Consider the following 16,629-nt stretch of genomic DNA (forward strand, 5'->3'; position numbering starts at 1 on the left):
TAAGTCACAGCCTAAAACAAGCTGCACAACCCCAAAAGCACAAGCTTGCACATGGCTGACAGGCACTGGTCCCAAACACATTTATGCTCGGACTGGCTCTTCCTTCAGGAGGACTCAGACTCTGTAGAGATTTCATCCTCCTCAGTTAGCAACCTCCAGAAGACAGTTTGAGGCAGTCAGTCTCTTCATTTCACAGACCAAGAAAAGGTTAAATAATTTATTTAGCAAAACTGCATCACAGCTTTAGATTCACAAATGAACCAATAGAGCTAAAGTTCTGAGAAGATTTTTTTTTTTTTAAAGATACACCCTTCTCCCTTCCCTGCAATAACAAGGTAACATTAAATTATCTACCCCACCTCAGATACAGGCTACTATCCAATAAAGACTTAATAAGAGATCGTTATATTTCATTAGCTTTGAAAAGCAGAAAATTAGCCTTAGCTATTCTTAGAATTAAAAAAAAAAAAAGTCCTTTAAGAAAAAAAACCTGAATTACTATGAATTAACATACCTTCCTGTGTACATGTTCAGGATCACATTAGACGTTACTTTAGTTTGAAACTATTTGATACAATGAAGTGAGATTTCTATAGATATTAAGGATTCAAATGACTTGGAGCCCTGTAACTCCTAGTGTTTAGCTGAATCTATAATCCATAAATTCATTAATATTCTTTTAAGAGACTTTCTTATGCCCTTATGCCCTTACTTTTTAGGCTTTAATCTGCCAAATTCATCCCTGAACTGGTTTAGCACTCTTTGACTTAGTAACCCCCACCAGACCCGTAAGTTAAGACACTGATTGCTTCTAAAAATGGAAAACTCATGACCCCATTCTCAGCCAAGGTATATGGACAATGTAGAAGTTCATGAAGGTAAAAAGTTGAAGTACTGTCAGAAAAGAGATTGCTTCAAATGTAAAATTTTGAGAAAAGGCTTATGAATTTCCCTAAATACATTCAGTTCAATTCAAGATACATTTATCAGGGTGCCTGGGTGGCTCAGTGGGTTAAGCCTCTGCCTTCGACTCAGGTCATGATCTCAGGGTACTGGGATTGAGTCCCACAATGGGCTCTCTGCTCAGCAGGGAGCCTACTTCTCCCTCTCCCTCTGCCTGCTGCTCTACCTACTTGTGCTCTCTCTCTCTCTGTCAAATAAGTAAATAAAATCTTCTAAAAAAAAAAAAAGATACATTTATCAAAAGTCCAATATAAGGCTCTTTTAAAAACACTGCAGGGGAGGCAAACAAGAATAAGACAAAAGTATATACTCAAGAACCTTACAATAAATTTAACATTCCAGAAAACACATTTAGCCAAGCACTATTACTTATATAATGTAGTAATTTTAAAGATTGATATTCTATATGTATAGGAATGATTTTCTCACAGTGAGTGACTACTTAATTCTCTGGTCTATTACCTAATTCTTAATTATAACCATTCCCAATACTTTTACCTTACCCTGAAAGTTTCCATGAAAATGAAATCTAACTTAAGATTTGAGGTCAAAAATAAAAATAGCCACATGTTTCACAAAGTACTAAGTTAATGAAATTTCAATTTTTAGTACTCAGCATCATCCAACAGTATTTTTTAAATTAATATTTTATAACTGTAACAAATATAAGCAGGATCTGTCAATACAATTTTGTAAGCTAAGAACAATAACAAAATTACCTATTATCTATTATTAGCATGTATGGTCTGCCAACAGTAAAAATACAGCATCAATAGGTGTATTGAAGTATTAAAAGTGGGCACATTGCCTTTTAAATTAAGCCACATGCCAAATCATCAGAAATGATTTATACCTTAGTCTCACGACCCATCATATACTCAAAAAGCACTTTTCGCAAATACTCAAACTCGGTAGGTTCTCCAAGGAGCGAGACATCAGTGTGGTACAAATTGCCACCTGTCAAATAAAAAAAAAACAGACCAAATTGTAAAGAAAAACCAGATAAGCTACTTATTACTTAAACACTAGACAAACTAAAGATTAAAGGAATAAAATGAGGCATTGCTCTTGTATTAATTATATTATACTGTATGGTATTACACATACATACACAAAGCATTCCAATTAGTATTTTTCTGATGCAAGAGAAAATAAGAATTATTACGCAATTTTATTTCTCAATTTTAACTTCTCAAATTTATTTTCTCCTCCTCCTCCTTTTGGCATGGCAATTTTAAAAGACTATACTTAGGGACTATAAAGATTCCTTGAAACTGGTATTTCTCTTCTCAGTATTATGTGGTTGGCTTCAGATTTTCCACAATGACTAAAATTAATAATCATTTTTATTTATTAAGAACTTAGTATCTCAGAAAAGAAATCCAGTTTTTCTAGTATTCCAAATCTAAAAGCACTTAAGTTTAAATCAAGTTTTCAAAACTTTTTGGATACACAGGGCAGATAAAATAACTTGAAAATGCATGAAATATGAATGCCATTTTAGTGGTTTTCAAATATTTTGGTTCAACATCTTAAAGCCTGTCATAAAAAGTTATAGTCCATCTGTTAACCAAGGCCCATTTCAGCCTAAAAGTAAACAATAAATACAGTTCAGGTATATGAAATCACACTGAATATTACGTGCAAATTTATACCTTGATAACCGAGGATTTTTAAAAAACTGAATATAGGAAATTACACTATGCAGCAAGATAATACAATAAGGCTTCTATTGTTGGATGATGAAATATACCTGAACCTCTAAATGCCAAAGTTGAAAGTGATCTTTCATTGTAACTTTACATTTCTTTTGGCTTAGAATTCAAACCACCATTTGTTCAATAAAAAGAAACAAATGAAACTTCATGGAGTATTACTGACACATACAAGATTAGTAAAATCCTAACAGTTAGATAACACCAAGCACTGGTGAGTTTGCAGAACAATGGAAATGGCTGTGCACTGCCTGTGGAGTGTGAATGGACACAACCACTACAGACAACAACCTGACAGTCCTTCGCAGAACTTCATAAAGTGGAAGACGAGCATATTCTATGATGCAAAAATTCAAGTCCTACTAATACATCTTAGAGAAGTGCTTCACATGTACACCAGAAGTCAATGTTCACAATCACACTGTTTATAAAAGTAAAACTGAGACAATTCAAAGGTCCACCAACAGGAGAATAAATAAAATATGGTATACAGATATAATGTATTATTACTAAATTCAGCATTCAAAATGGTTAAATTATAGCTTCTAGAATGAAATTCAAAATCATAATGCTGGTTGAAAAAAGGGCAGGAATACACAGAATATATACAGTATATCATTTCTATACAGCCCAAAACATGTAAAACATTAAAGTCAATTGTTTTAGGGAACTGTATATATGCTGTAGCATGTTAACAGTGGTTACCCTTGGGAGAGAACAGAGAGACAGGAGACAGAAGAGCTGCACAAGGAGCACTGGCAATGTTCTAGAGGGCGAATTCGTAAGTGTTAACCAACCCTCACATGTGGTATTTACTTTGCATGCATTTGTATGTTTGGAGTATTTCATTTTTTAAAAGTGTACACTTTTTTAAAGTCCCAGTTCACTCAAACGACACTTTGCAAATACAGAGCAACCAGAACTGAATAATGATAATGTACTATTTCCTCTTCAAAAGCCATTTATCTATATATCATACTTAAGTGTTTCATTCCCTTAGATTGATGCAAATGCAAGAGTTTACAATGTTGTACCCTTTTCAGAAAATAATTGATTTTATCATTATAAACATGTAGATTCCTTATGTATAGCCATTTTCCTGGACAAGTAATTAATACTGTTCTTCAATGCATGTACCCTTTTTCTTGTCTTCTCCCTAAGAGTGTCATATAAAAGAAAATTCTTCCTCCTCTCATAATTCTTACTTTGGGTTTTAAGCAATGAGAGTGGAAATCAGTTATTCAAATAAAGATGCTTGCCAGATTATCTACCCATTGCTTTTTTTTTCCTAAAGATTTTATTTATTCATTTGATAGAGAGAGATCACAAGTAGGCAGCGAGGCAGGCAGAGAGAGAGGGGGAAGCAGGCTCCCTGCCGAGCAGAGAGCCCAATGCGGGCCTCGATCCCAGGACCCTGAGATCATGACCGGGGCCAAAGGCAGAGGCTTAACCCACTGAGCCACCCTGGCGCCCTACTCAGCAATTTTTTTAAAAGATTTTATTTATTTATTTGACATAGAGAGAGAGCACAAGCAGGGGAGGAGGCAGAGGGAATGGGAGAAGCAGGCTCCCTGCAGAGCAGGGGAAGCCTGATATGGGACTCGATCCCAGGACACTGGGATCATGACCTGAGCTAAAGGCAGTGGCTTAATCCACTGAGCCACCCAGGCGTCCCTACTCAGCATTTTTTTTCCTACTCAGTATTTTTAATACAGTACATTACGTAGGCCCAATCCCAAAATGTACAACTGGAAAATCCATTTAACTACACTTAACACAATCGTAATAGTAACTAAGTGTATTACAAATAATTTGAGTTAAAAGCAGGCTTGGCCCAGATTTTCTTTAAATATTTTCCAATATTTAATAAATATTTAATAAATATCTCCAATATTTAATTGGAAAATAAAAATAAAAAACTACTTTTACATTTACAATCACACCTAAGAATAAATGTGACAAAAGAGGTACAAGAGAACTACTCTGAGCAATAAACATTATTGACAGAAATTAAAGAAGACCTAAGTAAATGTTGAAAGATATCATGATTATGGGTTGGAGACTCAATACCATAGAGGTGCCAATTCTCTTCAATTTTTCTACACATTCAATGCAATTCTAATCAAAATCCTCTCAGGTCTGGGTGTGTGTTGTGAGTACAACTTGACAATCTGATTGTAAAACTTAAATGGACATTCAAAGAGCTAAGGATAACTAAGATACTCTTGAAAAACATAAAGTGGGAGGGCTTCCCCAGCTAAACAGCAAGACAGGCTATTAAGTCATCATAATTAATAGAGTGAAGTGTTAGAGCAGGCATAGACAAATCCAGCAGACTACAGCTGCTAAAACACTCAAAAATACAGAAATAAATAAAATTTAAAAAAATATGGAATAACTAAGTCGGGCAAAAAGAACTTATTCTGCTTTCCCTGTATGAGCTATACTTCAAGGTAATCACATAGATAACATGGGAACACTTCCATTTACAGAAGAATTCCAGTTAATATCTGCACAAGAAATGAGAGAATGTGAATATCACCATTACACAATGACTAGTGAAACAACAGATCTTGGCAAACAGTCCCCACCAGGTACTAAAATCTAAGGTGAAAGGTGATGAGTCAGACTGATGACACATGGAACTGTGTAAAAGTGGTTACAAAAAAAACATGTGTCTTTTGATGTGAAACAACATACAGTTCAGCTCCCTTTGGGAGGTACTATTGCCAGTAACACAAATCTAAATCTGACCAAGCCCCTCATTCTAACTACTAGGGGATGGAGCACCGAGAATTCAGAAGGCCTTAAACTTACACACAAGTAATTTGGTCTCTTCAATAAATAAGTAACAAAAGGAAAGAGAAAGGGAAAGGGAGAGGGACAAGGAATCTAGAGTTTTAAAAAGATATTTAAGTGATTTCTTAATCAAAGTAGTATGGGTACTACCTGGCTACTGATTCAAATAAATCAGGTGTTTCCCACCACCACTACCAGAAAACATTTATGAAAGTCTGAACAGTAAACAGGTAAACAGACTTACTAAACAGGTTAAGTCTGAACAATGACTGGTTATTTGATTAAGGAATTACTGTGAAATTTTAAAGTGTGATATTAGTACCATGGTTATTTCTAAGGAATCCTCTGTATAGATATACTGAAAAATTTATATATGAAATAAGATATAATATCTAGGACTTACTTTAAAATGATCCAACGACTAAGAATAGGAAAGGTTGGGGTAGAGATGAACCAAGATTAGCTATGGCTTGATAATTCTGGAGGGTGGCTGATGTGTACATGTGTGTTCATTATATGCCATATTCATTATTTTTCTATATGTCTAAAAAAATTCCATAATAAAAAATTTGAACGGAAGACAATAAAGAAAGAAAACAGCAAGAAGTACAATATCTTTACTATATATAATATATATATACACACACACATATACTGTATAAATACTATATATGCTATACAGGCATATGTATTATATTCTGAATATTAATCCTTATTTTTATAATATGTATATATATATAAACAAGGATTAATATTCAGAATTTTTAAAAAACTCCTGAAAATCAATGAGAAAATGATAGATAATTCTAGAAAACAAACAAACAAAAAAGAAATGGAGAGGAACTTCACAAAAGAAATATACACAGCAATCCAACGGGAAATCGAAGAGAAGAAAGGCAACAATTCTAGAAACAGAAAATCGACCACTTTCTGAAAGGTAGGACCTGCGGAGAAGTGAATCCAAAGCGACGGGAAGACAGACCGCGGGGGGACGGGCCGGCTCCCGGCAAGCGGCGGAGCAACGGAGCACAAAATCGGGACTTTTAAAAGTCTGCTCCACAGAGGGACATCGCTCCAGAGGATAAACCGGGGGGAAACCCAGGCAGGGTCAGTGTAACCCTAGGTCCCGCGGGGTCACAGAAAGACCGGGGGCATCTGAGTGCCACAGAGCTCACAGGTATTAGAGCAGGGAAGCCGGCTACAGCGACAAAGCCGAGGAGTGAGCTCTCAGCCCGGGGTTACTTTGTGCCGGTTGCAGGCTGGGTGGGCTCAGAGCGCGGCCGGAGGCCACAGAGACGGAAGCGACCGGGCACTTTTCTCCAAGTGCCAGCAATTGACTGCTTACCTACCGGCACGACCGCAGGCCAGGGAGGCGGGGCGGTTGGGCGCTTTTCTCTGAGGGCGCACTGAGGAGCGGAACCCCAAGCTCTCGGCTCCTCCAGCCGAAAGACTGGGAGGCCGCCATCTTCATTCCCGTCCTCCAGAACTCTACGGAAAGCGCTCAGGGAACAAAAGTTCCCGAAAGCAAACCCGAGAGGATTACTTAGCCCGGCCCCTGGCAAGGGCAGTGCAATTCCGCCTGCGGCAAAGACACTTGAGAATCACCACAACAGGCCCCTCCCCCAGAAGATCAACAAGAAACCCAGCCAAGACCAACTTCACTCACCAAGAACAACAGAATTATATAGGAGGAGAAAGCAAATCTTATCTGGACAAAATGACAAGGCGAAAAAACTCACCACAAAAAAAAGAACAAGAGGCAGTACCGAAGGCTGGAGACCTAATCAATACGGACATTGGTAACATGACAGATCTAGAGTTCAGAATGACGATTCTCAAGGTTCTAGCTGGGCTCGAAAAAGGCATAGAAGATATTAGAGAAACCCTCTCCGGAGAGATAAAAGTCCTTTCTGGAGAAATAAAAGAACTAAAAATCTAACCAAGTGGAAATCAAAAAAGCTATTAATGAGGTGCAATCAAAAATGGAAGCTCTCACTGCTAGGATAAATGAGGCAGAAGAAAGAATTAGTGATATAGAAGACCAAATGACAGAGAATAAAGAAGCTGAGCAAAAGAGAGACAAACAAATACTGGACCACGAGGAGAGAATTCGAGAGATAAGCGACACCATAAGACGACACAACATTAGAATAATTGGGATTCCAGAAGAAGAAGAAAGAGAGAGGGGAGCAGAAGGTATATTGGAGACAATTATTGGAGAGAATTTCCCTAATATGGCAAAGGGAACAAACATCAAAATCCAGGAGATGCTAAGAACGCCCCTCAAAATCAATAAAAATAGGTCCACAACTCGTCACCTGATAGTAAAATTTACAAGTCTTAGTGACAAAGAGAAAATCCTGAAAGCAGCCCGGGAAAAGAAATCTGTAACACACAGGGGTAAAAACATTAGACTGGCAGCGGACCTATCCACAGAGACCTGGCAGGCCAGAAAGAACTGGCATGATATATTCAGAGCACTAAACGAGAAAAACATGCAGCCAAGAATACTATATCCGGCTAGGCTATCATTGAAAATAGAAGGAGAGATAAAGAGCTTCCAGGACAAACAAAAGCTGAAAGAATTTGCAAACACCAAACCAGCTCTACAGGAAATATTGAAAGGGGTCCTCTAAGCAAAGAGAGACTCTAAAAGTAGTAGATCAGAAAGAAACAGAGACAATATACAGTAACAGTCACCTTACAGGCAATACAATGGCACTAAATTCATATCTCTCAATAGTTACCCTGAATGTTAACAGGCTAAATGCCCCAATCAAAAGACACAGGGTATCAGAATGGATAAAAAAACAAAACCCATCAATATGCTGCCTACAAGAAACTCATTTTAGACCCGAAGACACCTCCAGATTTAAAGTGAGGGGGTGGAAAACAATGTACCATGCTAATGGACATCAGAAGAAAGCTGGGGTGGCAATCCTTATATCAGATCAATTAGATTTTAAGCCAAAGACTATAATAAGAGATGAGGAAGGACACTATATCATCCTCAAAGGGTCTGTCCAACAAGAAGACCTAACAATCTTAAATATCTATGCCCCTAACATGGGAGCAGCCAACTATATAAATCAATTAATAACAAAATCAAAGAAATACATCGACAGTAATACAATAATAGCAGGGGACTTTAACACTCCCCTCACTGAAATGGACAGATCATCTAAGCAAAAGAGCAACAAGGAAATAAAGGCCTTAAATGACACACTGGACCAGATGGACATCACAGATATATTCAGAACATTCCATCCCAAAGCAACAAAATATACATTCTTCTCTAGTGCACATGGAACATTCTCCAGAATAGACCACATCCTGGGTCATAAATCAGGTCTCAACCGGTATCAAAAGATTGGGATCATTCCCTGCATGTTTATAGACACAATGCTCTGAAGCTAGAACTCAATCACAAGAGGAAATTTGGAAAGAATGCAAATACATGGAGACTAAACAGCATCCTTCTAAGGAATGAATGGGTCAACCAGGAAATTAAAGAAGAATTGAAAAAATTCATGGAAACAAATGATAATGAAAACACAACGGTTCAAAATCTGTGGGACAGAACAAAGGCAGTCCTGAGAGGAAAATATATAGCGGTACAAGCCTTTCTCAAGAAACAAGAAAGGTCTCAAATATACAACCTAACCCTACACCTAAAGGAGCTGGAGAAAGAACAACAAAGAAAGCCTAAACCCAGCAGGAAAAGAGAAATCATAAAGATCAGAGCAGAAATCAATGAAATAGAAACTAAAAAAACAATAGAACAAATCAACAAAACTAGGAGCTGGTTCTTTGAAAGAATTAATAAGATTGACAAACCCCTGGCCAGACTTATCAAAAAGAAAAGAGAAAGGACACAAATAAATAAAATCATGAATGAAAGAGGAGAGATCACAACCAACACCAAAGAAATACAAACAATTATAAGAACATACTACGAGCAACTCTACGCCAACAAATTTGACAACCTGGAAGAAATGGATACATTTCTAGAGACATATAAACTACCACAACTGAACCAGGAAGAAATAGAAAACCTGAACAGACCCATAACCAGTAAGGAGATTGAAACAGTCATCAAAAATCTCCAAACAAACAAAAGTCCAGGACCAGATGGCTTCCCAGGGGAATTCTACCAAACATTTAAAGAAGAATTAATTCCTATTCTCCTGAAACTGTTCCAAAAAGTAGAAATGGAAGGAAAACTTCCAAACTCATTCTATGAGGCCAGCATCACCTCGATCCCAAAACCAGACAAGGATCCCACCAAAAAAGAGAATTACAGACCAATATCCTTGATGAACACAGATGCTAAAATTCTCACCAAAATAATGGCCAATAGGATCCAACAGTACACTAAAAGGATTATTCACCACGACCAAGTGGGATTTATTCCAGGGCTGCAAGGTTGGTTCAACATCCGCAAATCCATCAATGTGATACAGTACATTAATAAAAGAAAGAATAAGAACCATATGATACTCTCAATAGATGCTGAAAAAGCATTTGACAAAGTGCAGCATCCCTTCCTGATTAAAACTCTTCAAAGTGTAGGGATAGAGGGCACATACCTCAATATTATCAAAGCCATCTATGAAAAACCCACCACAAATATCATTCTCAATGGAGAAAAACTGAAGGCTTTTCCGCTAAGGTCAGGAACACGGCAGGGATGTCCGTTATCACCACTGCTGTTCAACATAGTACTAGCAGTCCTAGCCTCAGCAACCAGACAACAGAAAGAAATTAAAGGCATCCAAATTGGCAAAGAAGAAGTCAAACTATCACTCTTTGCAGATGATATGATACTGTATGTGGAAAACCCAAAAGGCTCCACTCCAAAACTGCTAGAACTTGTACAGGAATTCAGTAAAGTGTCAGGATATAAAGTCAATGCACAGAAATCAGTCGCATTTCTTTACACTACCAACAAGACAGAAGAGAGAGAAATTGAGGAGTCAGTCCCATTTACAGTCGCACCCAAAACCATAAGATACCTAGGAATAAATCTAACCAAAGAGGCAAAGAATCTGTACTCAGAAAACTATAAAGTACTCATGAAAGAAATTGAGGAAGATACAAAGAAATGGAAAAATATTCCATGCTCATGGATTGGAAGAACAAATATTGTGAAAATGTCTATTCTACCTAAAGCAATCTACACATTTAATGCAATCCCTATCAAAATCCCATCCACTTTTTTTAAAGAAATAGAACAAATAATCCTAAAATTTGTATGGAACCAGAAAAGACCTCGAATAGCCAAAGGAATATTGAAGAAGAAAGCCAAAGTCGGTGGCATCACAATTCCAGACTTCAAGCTCTATTACAAAGCTGTCATCATCAAGACAGTATGGTACTGGCACAAAAACAGACACATAGATCAATGGAACAGAATAGAGAGCCCAGAAATAGACCCTCAACTCTATGGTCAACTAATCTTCGACAAAGCAGGAAAGAATATCCAATGGAAAAAAGACAGCCTCTTCAACAAATGGTGCTGGGAAAATTGGATAGCCACATGCAGAAAAATGAAATTGGACTATTTCCTTACACCACACACGAAAATAGACTCAAAATGGATGAAGGACCTCAATGTGAGAAAGGAATCCATCAAAATCCTTGAGAAGAATGCAGGCAGCAACCTCTTTGACTGCAACCGCAGCAACTTCTTCCTAGGAACATCGCCAAAGGCAACAGAAGCAAGGGCAAAAATGAACTATTGGGATTTCATCAAGATCAAAAGCTTTTGCACAGCAAAGGAAATAGTTAACAAAACCAAAAGACAACTGACAGAATGGGAGAAGATATTTGCAAACGACATATCAGAGAAAGGGCTAGTATCCAAAATCTATAAAGAGCTTATCAAACTCAACACCCAAAGAACAAATAATCCAATCAAGAAATCGGCAAAGGACATGAACAGACATTTCTGCAAAGAAGACATCCAGATGGCCAACAGACACATGAAAAAGTGCTCCACATCACTTGGCATCAGGGAAATACAAATCAAAACCACAATGAGATACCACCTCACACCAGTCAGAATAGCTAAAATTAACAAGTCAAGAAATGACAGATGCTGGCGAGGATGCGGAGAGGGGAACCCTCCTACACTGCTGGTGGGAATGCAAGCTGGTGCAACCACTCTGGAAAACAGTGTGGAGGTTCCTCAAAAAACTGAAAATAGAGCTACCCTATGACCCAGCGATTGCACTACTGGGTATATATCCTAAAGATACAAACGTGGTGCTCCGAAGGGGCACGTGCACCCCAATGTTTATAGCAGCAATGTCCACAATAGCCAAACTGTGGAAAGAACCTAGATGTCCATCAACAGATGAATGGATAAAGAAGATGTGGTATATATACACAATGGAATACTATGCAGCCATCAAAAGAAATGAAATCTTGCCATTTGCGACGACGTGGACGGAACTAGAGGGTATTATGCTTAGCGAAATAAGTCAATCGGAGAAAGACAACTATCATATGATCTCTTTGATATGAGGAAGTGGAGATGCAATGTGGGGGGGTTGGGGGGAGGTAGGAAAAGAAAAAATGAAAAGATGGGATTGGGAGGGAGACAAACCATAAAAGTCTCAATCTCAAAAAACAGACTGAGGGTTGCTGGGGGGAGGGGGGACGGGAGAGGGTGGTGGGGATATGGACATTGGGGAGGGTATGCGCTATGATGAGTGCTGTGAAATGTGTAAACCTAGAGATTCACAGACCTGTACCCCTGGGGATAAAAATACATTATATGTTTATTAAAATTAAGAAAAAAAAAAGCCAATGGAGGAGAGGAATAAAGCTATTATTGCAGAGGCCTACACAGAGGTTTTGAAGAACTAGTTAACTTTTTATTTCTTCCTGCCTGGTGGATGCTCATTCTACTCTACTCTTTAAAGAGGAAGCATGGTGAAGAGATTAATGTGCATATTCAATCACACTGTCCAGGTTGGTGAGAGAATTAAAAGAGCCAACATACAAAACAGGACCTGGCACTTAGTGCTATTCAGGTATCCCCTGCCTTCCGAAAATTCATGTTACGCCACTTCGCTTTTACAAAAACCTACATTAGTACCTGTCTTTGGTAACTGAAAAAATCTGAAGAGGTTTCTGGCTTTTATGAAAAAGGCAAAAAGTGAAAATAATGTTCAGCATTTGTTTCGTGGAGAGCCATTAGGGAGGCAGCATACACCCCCAGCAATAGGAGTGGCTCCACCAAGCTCCTTCCCCAGGAACCACACTCAGTTTCAAGCTGCCAGAGCTCTGAACTGTGTACGAAAGCATTTGTGTTTTATCTCAATTTATTCTGCGCATCTGTTAGTAAGACGTGTCCTAAAGTATCCAAAAAGCCTAAGGGAGGGTATTTTTTGGGTCTAGGAATGCTAAAAATTTTTTCCATATAAACTAACTGTAATTGTTTCTTTGCTTTACACCATTTCCACTTATGAAAGGTATCACAGGAATGCTCTACTTTTGGATGGTAGAGGAGACTTGCATATGTGTTAATAAATACACTGTAAACGTGTGTTCATTTTATAATTCAAAACTGAGCATAAAAGAAAATTATAAAAATCTTAAGTTGAGACAATGAAAATAATATTATTCTCTATGTAGTACTAAGCACTGAGTCAGCAGTTGAGCTGACAATCGTATGTGCTGACTTAGATATGGCAAACATTCCTTACAGCCAGAGTCTTCTCTGCAATGAGCCATGGGACACTTCCAAGCTGGTTTTCTCTTGTTTTTAAAGAGCATTCAGGAAAGAATCCAAAGCAAGTCCTTGTTTAATTTAATTAAAAACTGTATAATATCTTGTGTTATTTCATTGCAATAAGTAAGAGCTTTCAAAAACACAATGTAAAATGATTTAGATTTATGCCCTAGTGCTCCCCTGAAAAAGCAGAAAGCTTTACAAAACATTTAGCAAAATAAAACTATTCTTAACGAAGTGAGGCAGCAAAACAGAAGGGAAAATTGTTATGAGATTATTCAAAGATCATGGTTACCTCAAGGGAACAACTATATAAACACTCAGGCTCATCTTTAAAATCCTTTGTAAGTGGCATATATTATTTCAAGCAAGAGAATGTTTCCAAATCACCCTCTCCTACCTTGAATATAAGAATTTTTATGGAATCATTTTCTCCTTCATCTGAGTTTAAAATTAGTAATTATAGCATTACGGTAATAGTAAAAAACAGAATCATCTAAAAGATATAACTGTCTGTATGAGTACATGTCGTAGATTACATAAGTGTTTGCAGACATACAGAAGAGTCTAGAAAAATATACATAAATTGCCACAAGGTTGGTTCCATCTGGAGAGTGCAGAATAAAGTGGGAACCTGCAGTTCCACTTACACACTGCAGCACTGTTTTGATTTTTTGGTAACAAATATGTGTTATTTTTGTTTTAGATTACTATCATTCTTTCCTTAAAACTAGCTGTTATTGGTGAATTACAAAAGTAAAATATACTCATTGTAAAGAGCAAATTAGCAAAGACAAAAATAAAACTTCTCCATAAATTCAGCAATAAGAGATAACCGTGGATAACACGAGAGATCATTCATACCTTTGTACGGTGCCCCCACAGTTGTTGCATATACATTCTTTTCATATTTCTTCAAACGGTCTTCTAAATTGTGAATCTAAAAGTAACAAATATTCAAATCATATCATAAGATTAATATGGAAACCATATGTAAAAAAAGGACTGCTGTAGCTAATAGATTCTTTCATACTTAAAAGACAGAATGCAGGCATATATAGTTAATATAAATGGTTTCTTAGATATGACACTAAAAGCATAGAGAATAAAAGAGAAAATATACAAAATGGTCTTTATCAAAAGTAAAACTTTTGTGCCTTAAATGATATTATCAGAAAATGAAAAGACCACCCACAGAATGGACAAAACACTTGCAAATCCCTTATCTCATAAGGGACTTGTACTCAGAATAAAGAAAGAATACAACTGAACAAGAAACCAAATAACCCAACTAAAAAATGAGCAAAGGGCTTAAACAGAGTTGCTCCAAATAAGACATACAAATGACCAACAAGCAGATATTAAGATGTCCAACCCTTAGTCATTAGAAAAATGCAAATTAAAACCATATGAGATAGTTCATACCAACTTGTCAGTGAAGACGTGGAAAAATAAAAATCCTTATATGAATTTGTTGGTGGGAATGTAAAATGGTGCCACTATGTATTTTGGTGGTTCATCAGAAAAGCTGAACATAAAATTACCAAATGATCTAACAGTTCCATTCCTGGGTATATACCCCAAAGAACTGCAAATAGGTGCTCAAATAAAAACTTGTACAGAATGTTCCTGACAGCACTATACGTAATACCCAAAAGGCAGAAATAATCCAAACATTCATAAACTGATGAATGAAGTATGTAGGTATATCCTTATAATGAAATAATATTCAGCCATAAAAGGGAATAAAGTACTTATACATGCTACACTGATGAAACTTAAAAACACTGTGCTAAGTAAAATAAGCCAGATAAGAAAGGTTATGTTTTATGTGATTTTATTTATATAAAATACTTGTTAATAAGCAAATTTATAGACGCAGGAGTAGATTAGTGGTTGCCAGGAGGTAATGGGAAGTATCGCTTCACAGGTATGAGGTTTCCTTATAGGGTGTGATGAAATGTTCTGGAACTAGATAATAATTTTCAAAACATTGTGAATGAACTACATGTCAATGAACTGTGCACTTTAAATTGGTCAAAATGATCATTTTTATGTGTATTTCACCACCATAAAAATAACTAATACAAAAATTGCCATGCTAGCACAGTTTGAAGATTTGAGGATGCTATAAGAAGGGAGTTTTAAAGCAGTAACCTTGAGAATAAATGAGAAAAGATAAACCACTGGGAAATAGAAAAAAAATAAAGTAGCATTGGGACTTAGCATCTATTTTTATGATTTAAAATATATATATATTGTAAAAGTTTTCAAACATAATTGACCACAGAGAATATAGTACAATCCATGCCCATATATATCTATCCATTACCTAATTTCAACAACTGTCAAGATTTTTGGATGTATGACTTTTAAGAAAACTGGAAAATTAGGGCACCTGGGTGGCTGAGTCGGTTAAGCACTTGACTCTAGATTTCAGCCCTGGTCATGATCTCAGGGCTGTGAGATCAAGCCCCATGTTGGGCTCTGCACTAAGTGAGAAAGCTGCCTGAGATTCCCTTTCCTTCTCCCTTTGTCCCTCCCCTGCTTGCATGTGTGCTTTCTCTCTCAAATAAATAATTTTTAAAACAAAACAAAACAAAAACTGGAAAATCCCTGGAGATGTAACCTTCAAAGAGCCTGCTGACTTGTATCACTATCCCTCCAGAATTTGGAAAAAAAGACTACTGAAGATGATGCACCACAGATACACATACTGGTATTTTCATGCTTATGCATCCTTCTAGACATATAAACACAGGCCTATTTAAATCTAATTACTGGATAATATATGGATAAAATTTATTATATCAAGACAATTTAACTACTAGGAAAAAGTAGTAAAGATTATGTCAACAGATTTTCCCTCTGATAAAAGCAAAAGCATCTTTTTTGAGTTGAGGGAAATTGGAAGGGGAGGTGAACCATGAGAGACTATGGACTCTGAAAAACAACCTGAGGGTTTTGAAGGGGCGGGAGGGTGGGAGGTTGGGGGAACCAGGTGGTGGGTATTAGGGAGGGCACGGATTGCATGGAGCACTGGGTGTGGTGCAAAAACAATGAATACTGTTATGCTGAAAAGAAATAAAAAATTAAAAAAAAAACTTAAGTTATTGCAAATAAACACATAATTTTATCCAAGATGTTAAACACTAAAAAGAATAAGATGCAAATGTTCTTGTTTAAATACAAGTGATCATGGGACGCCTGGGTGGCTCAGTTGGTTAAGCGGCTGCCTTCAGCTCAGGTCATGATCCCAGCGTCCTGGGATCGAGTCCCACATCGGGCTCCTTGCTCGGCGGGGAGCCTGCTTCTCCCTCTGCCTCTGCCTGCCACTCTGTCTGCCTGTGCTTGCTCTCTCTCATGCTCTCTCTCTCTCTCTCTCTCTCTGACAAATAAATAAAATAAAAT

General features: G+C 37.2%; 1 protein-coding gene across 3 annotated transcripts in view; it reads right to left on the reverse strand.

The window, feature by feature from the left end:
• Nucleotides 1-16,629, reverse strand: part of GOLGA4 (golgin A4) — a 127,643-nt gene that overhangs the window by 13,459 nt on the left and 97,555 nt on the right. For all 3 annotated transcript variants that reach the window (XM_080807338.1, XM_080807336.1, XM_080807337.1), the window contains 2 exons: nt 14,083-14,158; nt 1,817-1,920 (listed from right to left, as the gene is read on the reverse strand). In XM_080807338.1, coding sequence (XP_080663464.1) covers nt 1,817-1,920; nt 14,083-14,158 — 180 coding nt within the window. The remainder of the gene's footprint in view (nt 1-1,816; nt 1,921-14,082; nt 14,159-16,629) is intronic.

This window comes from Martes martes (assembly GCF_963455335.1).
Source record: "Martes martes genome assembly, chromosome: 1".
In the NCBI taxonomy this organism is placed as follows: domain Eukaryota; kingdom Metazoa; phylum Chordata; class Mammalia; order Carnivora; family Mustelidae; genus Martes; species Martes martes.